Source organism: Pteropus medius, unplaced genomic scaffold (assembly GCF_902729225.1).
Source record: "Pteropus medius unplaced genomic scaffold, Ma_sr-lr_union100, whole genome shotgun sequence".
Lineage (NCBI taxonomy): Eukaryota > Metazoa > Chordata > Mammalia > Chiroptera > Pteropodidae > Pteropus > Pteropus medius.
This window is the reverse complement of record NW_024350921.1, coordinates 1,192,756-1,203,018: the sequence shown is the minus strand read 5'-3', so window position 1 is coordinate 1,203,018 and position 10,263 is coordinate 1,192,756. Positions and strand designations below refer to the sequence as shown.

Here is a 10,263-nt window from a genome sequence, read left to right as displayed (position 1 = left end):
ATATAGATAGATAGATAGATAGATAGATAGATAGATAGATAGATAGATAGATAGATAGATAGATAGATAGATAGATATGCCTATAGCCAGAGAAGAAACAAAAGGAGACATGTCAACACTTTATGGCCTTGGGCAGATGGAAAATTCACCTGTGAAGCATAAAACTCCAGGTCTATACCACATACTGGTATAAGGTCTATATTTATAATACTTGAATCGTATAGAAAAAAAAACAAGCTAAAAAACTAATACTGAAAACCAATCACTGAAAGTCCGGGTCCCAACAAGAACAACACTCAAAACCATTTTGTAAGAATCTTTCACAACTTAAGGAGAACAGAATCTATCAAGAAAATGTCCCCTGCTAAAGCTAACTCACAATAAAAACTATAATTTATATTAGGAAATAAATATACAAAAGAGAAAGTGAATATATCTGATAAACATAAGAACTGACAACCTAGAAAAGTAGAAATAACAGAACGATTAAAAAAACTATAAAATAAATATGGTTTAAATAAATAAAAGAATGAAATGAGGAATAAAAGCTATAATTAAATAATAAGGAGCATGAGCAAAATGCAGACAGACTTGAAAAAGGACCAAAAAGGCTTAAATGCAAATATAATTAAAATAAAAAATCTAATGAGTAGTTTAACCACAGATTAGAAAGACACTGAAAGTAACAGGGTAGCCTAGAAAAAAAGAGCTGATAAAATCACCAAAGAAAAAGAAAAGAAAGGAAAAGAGATGAAAAACATAAAACGACATTAAGAAATATGGACATGTGATAAGTTATTAGCAAAAAATAAAATAAAATAGGAAACAGCAGAATAACCAAATGAAAAATCCTAAGTACAAGTAGAGAGAAAAGTCCAATTAATCCCAAATATCAGTGACAGTAACAACATAATTCTCCTTGATGACCTATGAGGGCAGAAAGTAATGAAATAACATCTTCCAACTGGTAAGTGCTAAGAACTCAACCGCTATATACTCTTTTATAGGCATTTAAGAAAATAATCAAACTAAAGACATTTTCAGAAAAAAACTAAGAGACTTTATCACTCAAAGGCCCATCCGCAAGTATCCAGTAACATATTTCAGTAAGAAAGAAACAACCTAGAAGAAAAGAGAAGACACGAGAAGTAACAATGAAAGCAAACTGGTGAGCATGTTTGCAAATCTATGTAAACATTTCTTATAAAAAGTTAAAAACTAATTTAGAGAAGTTAAATACAGACCGGGTCTAAATGACAAAATAAAAAAATTAGAATTCAATCATTGCTGAAAAATCTATCTATATACAAACCATCAAAATCACTCAATTTTATAAGTGAGTTTTTACAACCCTACGGGGAACAAACAAGTTTACAAAAAAGGTTCTTAGTTTACTTCTCAGGGCTTCAAGATATATGAAAAATAAAGCATCCCATTAATGATAAATATTATTGGCATTTGTTAAAGTTGATAGAAAGAGTAAGTTTTTGGTGAAAATATTATTTTATAATAATAATATGCTATCTCTTTAAACAGTACAAAAAATATTTCTGTGGGAGAGGGCAGTGATAAAATTCTAGAAAGCACCTGAAATGGTTCTTAGAAAGAATATGAGAAAGAGTTGAAGTCATCCTTCAGACAGAAAACAGGAAGTGCATGGTTGGCCCAGCGGGAAGACATGGAGGCTTTGAGGCAGAAAGGAATCAGAACTCTTAGGTTTATCAGGAACAAACACGTGTCTAAGTATATTCAAAGTGAGATGGGGTTCAAACAATAGGTGAAGAAGACCATGAGCTTCATCCACTGCCCAACCAGCTGGTGAATACACTTCGGGAAAACCAAACATGACAAAGAGAAATAAAGGGCAAGGATAGGTTTTTCCGCAGGCATTGTCCAAAGAAACCCTGGCTTCATATTTCAAAGGCAGAACAGCCTGGAACCCAGGCAAGAAATCTTCATGGACCAAACTGCTTTGTCTTTCCCTAGAATAATAATACAAGTTAATTTCAAGACAACAGGATGGAGGGAAGTGGAAAATTCTTCATCCTAACCCCAAGTTTAAGGGCAAAGGAAATAAAAAGGGTGGGGTTAGGGGGGTGACACCTGGGAGTGTCAAACAGACCAACTCCAGACTACAAGATAAATGAAGGGGCAGCTGGAGCACCAATGAAGACAAAGAAGAGACATCAGATACTTTAAACATCAAAGGACCCAGTGCTTTGTCCTTGAACCTTGAGTAGATGTGGAATGCATGCCCAAGTTCGCTCAGCTTAGGACAAATCCCACTGACCCATTTCACGGGCAAGAGAATCAGAGGGGACATCTTAGAACACTCCAGGGAATTTCTCTCTTCTTCATTCTTGGGTATCCATTTTTCTAGGCTGTAGAGCTTCATTCTTGTGTACAGGTTTTACCAAGCAAAGTGTGCATGTATAACTGTTAAAAAACAAAAACGAAAACAAAAACCCAGTCTAGGGCCATGCCACCCTGAATGTGCCGGATCTCGTCTGACCTCGGAAGCTAAGCAGGGTCAGGCCTGGTTAGTACTTGAATGGGAGACCACCTAGGAATACTGGGTGCTGTAGGCATTAAAAAAAAAAAAAAAACACAAGTTACTCAAAATATAAATATTCAAAATGAAAGAACAACAAGAGTTCACATGTGTGAGGATCTAAGTGAAAAACAAATTGGGAGATGTTTCTTGCCAAGATTTTAAAAACTTCTCAAAGCTGTACTAAATTTGCTGTGTTCTTTTATTTATTTAACCTACTTCATTTACACATACACAACATCATCATCACTTTAGGAAACTTTATAACTACAGAACTTTCTTTTTGACCAAATAATAAGGAAGTCGACTTTTCCCAATAATCAGGTAAACCAACAAAAAGTTAAGTTGAATCATTCAACACTCTGACAAATATGCATTCTCTCACTTCTGCTTGTAATATTTCTAAGGTAATATTGTGTTGAAATCTAGAAAACTATTCTGAATTCACCATCGGGCATGATTTTTTAAATTTTATTTTTCAAAGACAGTTGACATACAATATCATATTAGTTTCAGGTGTACAATTTAATGATTTGAACCTCCTACAAATGTTATTAGGAGCCTCCATTTTGGGTAACCTGGATTAACCTTGACTAGATTAATCACTCGAAACGTTTCTCCATGTTCTCTGCAGCAGGTAAAGTCAGGTACACTAGGTACATGACATAAAAGTGCCCCAAATAGAAACCACGGCATTTTGCATGAGTTAATATTCCTGTTACTGCACAGCCTCACATCTCCTTGTGCAGCTCAATCCATCACCCTCCCCAAATATGAGTAAATGAAGTCATATCAGTACCCAAAATAAGTTTTTCAAGTGCAATAGTTATAATTGAATTTGAGTGACTAGAAGATTGCTTCATGGGCCATGAAAGTCCCAAGACACTCTTCCACAAAGCCAAACAGAAAATTTTGGTATAAAATATTATTTTATAATAATAATTTAGGGCCTGGTGGAGGCAGGCCGGGGAGATCACTGAGCATTTTCAGGCTTCTCTAGGACAGAGGACAAGGCTGGAGTATATACAGGAAGAGGCTGGAATTGACCCCAAGTACCAGCTTTGGGAACTCTAAAACTATACTTACTGCTCTAAGAACTATAGCCTTTACCCACCCATGGCAGTCTCCATTTAGACCGCTCTCTGCTCAGACTCTCTGGCCAGGAAACATGAACATCTGTCTGTTTCCATCTCTGTGCCACCCCAGATGCAGGAAGGAAAGAGGAAATAGTAGCCAGAGAAGTTTAGCATTTGGGGGAGCAAGACAGATCGGGAGAACAGCAAGCGTCAGGGAACAACTGGATAAGAAAATTGCCAACAGATAGATCAATACATCTGTGACTTCATACGAGCATAAATGCCTTTTCAAAAATACCACACAATTAATGTGATAAGTTAAAGAAGATGAAGAGATAGTGATAGAAAAAGAGCAAGCGTAAAAAAGCAACCAATCCACAAAATAAGAGCGCTTGGATAAGCTCAGCCTAGAAAAGAAGCAGAGAAATGCAGGAGGCAGCTCAACACAGTGGAAAAGGCACTGCAGTGCCAGGAACCTTCAGGGTCACCACTGCTACTCTCATTGCTACTCCCACTCATGATGACACTATTTAGTGTTTACTACATGCCTAGCATCATTCTAAGAATGTTATACAGTTCTATTCTCACTGAATGTTTGCAGCAAGATGAGCCTCTGGGACAGACACAAAGGTGAGATTATCAGGCAAACCTGGGTGGGTTCTGGCTCACTCACCAGCAAGTTAACCTCCCCACTTCTCGGTTTCCTCATATACAAAGAGGGATAATCACACGTACTGGAATGCTTGTGAAAATTAGACATAATGAAGCTAAGTGCTTACCCACGGCTATTATTAGTATAATTAATCAGATTAAAATAATCAGGGGTGAAGAAGAGAAGGAAGACTTGTAATTGAATAGAAATGGCAAGAGAGAAGCAGTCATGGAAATGGGGTACCCTCCCTCCCCGCCCCCCCCGCCCCGCCCGCCCAGTGATGGAGGCTGGGAGCTGGGAGAGTGAACAGAATCTGCATGTGGCTCCCCTCTTTTGTGTGTCTGTGGGCAACTCCTATAAACGCGGAGTTTCAGTTTCCATCTCTACCAAGTGGGGGTATTAATACTCATCCTTCCTACCTGGCAGGGTTGTTATGAGGACCATAGGAGCAGATGACACCTGAGTTCATTATTACAGGCAACCAGTTTATGTAAATGTGCCTACTTGGCTTGACGGGTAGGGAAATCCACTTCCCCTATTCTATCTCTCAGGTGAAATTAAAACACTCAGCCAGGTAAAATCATGTCAAAGCCAGGCAATTACAGGCAAAGTCATTAAGTAGTATGCACTTCCTTTGGTCACCACTAACAGAATCTAATTAATTTAATCTGACATCGGAAGTCCACTTCAGGCTTACTTACTACCTCCCACAATGTCTACCCTCTCATAAACCATCCCTCCTCTAAGCTTTGCACTTCCCTCCCAATTTACATCTGTGTTTGTGCCTCCTTCAAGGGGGTTTTTCTCTTATCTCCAACTGACTTATCCTGGTCATTCTTGAAAACCCAGTTTAAATGCTTCCTTCGCATGAGGAAGTGATTCATGTTATCTTTTCTCAATTTCCAACCCCACTTAGCACTTTCCTGTATTATGGTCACTGGTGCGTATACTATCTCTTGCGCAGATCAGTAAGCTCCTCCAGGTGACAGGCAATGTGTCTTTCCATCTTTTATGAAAACTTGCCTCATCTTATAGAACAGGTCCTTTCAGGGCAAATATGTGAAACAGATAATAATGCATAAATTCTTTCGACCTAATAACTTTTTGAATCATTACAACGGTAGTTGATCTATTTTAAGATGAAAGGTATTTAAAATATAAAGTTAAAATAATGCAAAGCACCATATCATAACAAAAGTTTATGTGTATGTCTGTGTGTGTTGGGGATGAGGGGTGAATGAAGGTGAGAAAATACTTTTTGAGGTTTCTGCTTTCTAAATGAGAGTTAAAGGTTGTTTAAAGAGTGGGTTAATTATTTTTAAAGATATATCTCATCTCGTTAGCTGCAGTCAGCTAAGAACATGCTTCCTGGAGAGTGACAGCCTCGACCCAAAGGAGGAAGGAGACGGAGAGTTTCGTCCCAGCATCAGGTACTCAGGTGTCCCTGGTCCCCTTCCATGCACCTCATCAGTCAAGAACATGGCAGGGTCCGCGTCCAGACACTATCTCTCCCCTCCAGCATCCAGGGCTTTAACCATTTTAGCCTCGGTGCTTGCCCGCGCCTCTCTCCGCGTAAGCGATAGCAAAAATCTTCAGCCCGCTCGCCTCCTCTCTCAGCAAACAGGTCTCGGCTTTGGAGAGGGCTGCCTGTCACACTCGGCGAACCAGGCAGAAGCGAGCAGCAAATCGCTAAGTGTATATGGTCTAATACTTGGGGCTATCTCAAGATCAATGTCCACTTAAGAACCCAAAGCACGAAAGTGCTCCTCACTGGGTATTTCTTGACCAGAAGTTGCTTTTTCTATCGCCCCCGCCCTGGTCCATGGAGAGACTGGAATGACCCAGAGGTCAACTCTCCAACCCGGACACCTTCCCGAGCTTCCCCTCCCGGTCGCTCCCTCCCTACCCCGCAGTCCTGCTCGCTCACCGATCTTGGCCAGGGAGGCCAGCAGGATCCACAGGGTAATCTCGAAGGGGATCTGCACATGGGGGTAATCCAGGGTGAACACTGGCAACCGGCTCTCCTCAAACGGCGTCGTGCCAGGAGCCACCACGCTCGCGGGGCTGGGCGGGCTGGAGCTGGTGCCCATGGCCCTGGGCGCGCCCAGCAGGGTCTCGGCGAAGGTGCCCGTGGGCCCCGCCACCTGCAGGATCAGCAGCAGCAGTAGCGGCCGTGGAGGCGCCCTCAGGCTCCACCGAGTGCCCGCCGGCTCCATGCGCTCGGCTCCCCGCACGAGTCCTATGCCCGGCCCCCGACGCTCAGCTCATCGCGCCAGTCAACGCCGCCCGCTGGGCCCGCACAGTGCGGGGCAGCGACAGCCGCTGCTCGCCGCCGCCGCCGCCGCTGCCCCGAAGCTGCCGGTTCTCTGCAGCCGACCGGCTCGGCCCCCGCCGCGAGCGGGCACAGTGCCTGGCCCGGCGCGCACCCGCCGGCCGCCCTTAGCCGCCCTCCGCCGTCGGCCTCCAGCCCATGCCCGGTGCCGGCTCGCCAGCCCCAGCTGCAGGCCCTGCCCCGGGCGGCCGGCGGGCGGGGGCAGGGGCGGGGCGGGCGCGGTGCCCGGGCCGCGGGGCGGGAGGACGCGAACACCGCGTCGGAACACCGCGTCGGAGCACCGCGCACCTGCCAGAGCCCGCGGGCGTAGCAGGGCCCCTGTGGCCACCGGGGCGGCGGCTGCGCTCCCCTCTCTCCCACGCGGCGCGCGGAACCAGGGAACCTGGAGCCAGGGAGCTCTGGGTGGAATCGTCGCACCCGGCGCAAGGTGGCCGGAGCTGTCCCCGCCCCGGAGGCAGCGTCGGGCGTCCATCCAGAGAAGCGGCCGGCGCAACCCACGCGCGGCGCCCTTTCCCTTGTGGGCTCCTGTGAGGGGATACCCCGGCCCCCTGGGGACTATGGGGGCGCCGCAAGCTCGGGGTCCGGAGGAGACGCCGGCCACGCGAGTGGGGGCGCTACCAGCCTGGTCCCGGCGTCTCCGCCCCAGAACCGCTCCTGAGCTTTGTAGATGACACAGAAAGTTTAGAAAAAGCCTCATTTTGTTCCCCCTCCGAGACTTATCGGATCGCGTCCAAGGGCATTCTCTCTACGCGCTGAAACTCCCTGTGCGGAACGCGGTGTTCCCACGCTCCCACCGACTCCGTGACTTTCCCACCTCGTACTGGTTTCACTCATTGTGCCACTGTCGCTTCCACTTTTCTTCTGCCTGCCCTGTCACACACAAAAAAGAAAAACAACTTTCTCTGTTTTCAGCCCAAGAGGTGCACATGTCTGGGAGCAACAAAAATGTAATTATTTCGTGGAAAACCAGTGATTTGCCTGGCATAGCTCAGAATTGACTTGCTCTGCTAATTACAGGATGGGTTGTGGTGCGGGAAGGGGAGGAAAGGAAGTGCGATTCTCCTTCTGGATCTAAAAGAGCTTTATCTTCCAGAGCCAAAGATCTATTTCAGCGCAAACTTCTTCCAACGGTGTCTTTGACTCAAGGGGAGTGCAATCTTACTGTCCCAGCATCTTATCACCAGAAACCGAAACTAACATAAAAGCAGAGCAGTTGTCGCTCAAGTAACTGAAATGATTTTCCCTTCCTTTCCCTTCTCTTTTCTAAACTTTTGTGTGTGTGTCAAAATATGGCCCCTACTATTAAACATTCCACAGTCCAACGTTCAAAGCAGATTTCGTTCCCAAAAGCTCTAACAAGGAACCCCTAAGATGTCAGCAGAGGGTACAAGAAAGAAAGAAAGAAAAAAATCCTCCACCTGAAAAGAGTATATAAGGAATAGTCATCTTCTGACCTTGAAAATAGTTCAGGGACAAGTCCAGGATAAAACGTGAGGATTCTAGGCGGTGACACAGGACACTTCAGTTAATATTTTGTAAAGCATAAATGTTTCAAAACTGCAACAGAATCGAATGTAAGGATGTGCTATCTTATTAAAAATAATCAAGAGCAGTCCAAAAACCTGCCTCCTGTTCTTTTCACTGGAAATTTTCATGAAAGTTATTTGCTTAACATTTCCTTGTGAGAAAGCAAATAATAAGCACGTTTTTTAAAAAAAAAATTGCGTATCTCTGCATGGGAAGCTCCATGAAAACACTTGTATTTTTATTTATTGTCCAAAAAAATAGAAAGATACCCACTTTTTAAGTGAAGAACTGTAGATGCAGACGTGTTTAAAAACAAACAAGCAAACAGATTTACCTGTTTATAAATCAAATCAACATCCAGAAGGAAAACAAACCCAGGGCTGTCTATGCAAACCCTGGTTCCACCTTATCCTCCACTCTATGATTAGTTGCCCCAAAACAACAAGTTATTTACTCAGGTGCTTTTAAATAGAATAATGAAGAGTATTACAGGATGCCCACAAAAGCCATAGCAGAATAAAGTTTTACAGTAAGCAAATCAGGCCAGTGCTACAAAGTTTAGTGAAATAATAGTAGGGCAAGGGCACATTCAGACAATTTTTAGGAATTTGAGTCACATAGAGCTTTTGACAGTGATCATGCACCATAAACAAGAAGATGAATGACAATTTTATGTTTCTGGAACTTTACTGCCCATAGTAGCTACAGAAATGACAGACGCTAGTATCACTTTCACTTTATAAGTCTATACTATGATAGTTAAAGGTCATCAACTTCTTACATTTGGAAAAATTCTCTTTTATTCTTATAAATGGAAGATGGAGGACTTACTTAAAAAAAAAAAACTTTATCTTTTTCTGAAAACAAATAAGAAAGAGTTAAATTACACCTCCATGCTGACACAGACTAGGCTGAGCCATTTCTTCAAAGGGCCCTGTGACTGGGAGCTCAGCCCCAGAAAGTGGTAAAACATCACCATTATTGTACTCATGGAATGACTGAAGGCGATATCACGTTTTTATCAAGTTAAAGTCCTCTAGTGGCTTCTCAGTGCCATTTGGAAAGACTAAAATCCTGCAATGACTTACTTATTTTGACCTCTCCCTCTCCCTCCCACTACCTCACTCTCCTCCCCCACCCTTCAATGCCCTATGAACTTCAACCAATGATGCATGCTCCTTCTCACCTCAGGGCCTTTGCACATTCTGTTCCTGTGCAGAAGAACCTTTTTTCCTCTCTGTCCTTCCTCTTGTTAACTCCTTGGAGGGTGTCAGCTCAAAGATAACTGACTCAAGGAAGTCTAATCTGTGGCCTGCCTTTCTAGATTAATCAGAGTTCCCTTTCATGCCCTTTGATGTCTCTCCATACCTTTCCTTCTTAGCACTTAATTATTTTATTTTTCTCTTGCTAGACTGAAAACTCTGTGAAGGTAGGGACAATCTGTTAATTCATTTATTTATCTTCGACTCCTAGCATAGTGTCTGGAGCCCAGTAAATAACCACTAAGAATATGCCAAATGAATAAGTGTGTGGTTTGATAAGGGACGGACAGCCCTCCTGCCTGGAGGATGTGGGCTGCAGGCCTTTCTTCTGGTTGTACCAGCTGCAGGATGGATATAAATGGTCCCCAGGGAATGTTTCCCTCCAATGATCCTGGCTCATACTTGTGATCTCCCATGACCTTTTATCCTTTCTACTCAAATGATGTGAACATCCAATCACATAACAAGATTTCTAAATATTGTCATCCATAATAATTGCCTGAGTTGAAACTAGCATTCACATAGCAGCGTAGAAGTGTTTCCTTGGAACTTTTGAAGCCCTTTGATCTAATGTGGGCCATTAGTATATGTATGTATTTAATGGAGTCCTGTAACAGAAACAACCTCTGAATCACAGTCCCCAAGCAGGATGATATATCTCTGGCATCACAATAAATCACAAAAGATTTGGGAATTTAGCTTATGAGAAAGTGTACCTTAAAAAATGAAAATGTGATTTTTGTGGAGGACATTAGGGTCATCACCTAGGGCAAGGCTGGTCTTATATCCCCTACCCCAAATCCTGCCCTGGAAGGTTCTGGAAGACCTGAGACTTGACTGTGTGTCTGTTGCCTCACAGAGCT

At 43.4% G+C, this 10,263-nt stretch overlaps 1 protein-coding gene and 1 pseudogene across 1 annotated transcript in view; one reads left to right on the top strand and one right to left on the bottom strand.

Moving 5' to 3' along the window:
• The window catches only part of SLC9A2 (solute carrier family 9 member A2), a 74,225-nt gene extending 67,486 nt beyond the window's left edge, over positions 1–6,739 (bottom strand). The window contains exon 1 of the mRNA XM_039840121.1: positions 6,207–6,739. Coding sequence (XP_039696055.1) covers positions 6,207–6,495 — 289 coding nt within the window. The 5' untranslated portion in view covers positions 6,496–6,739. The remainder of the gene's footprint in view (positions 1–6,206) is intronic.
• Positions 2,470–2,588, top strand: LOC120584479 (uncharacterized; annotated as a pseudogene).
• Positions 6,740–10,263: the final 3,524 nt, after the last annotated feature.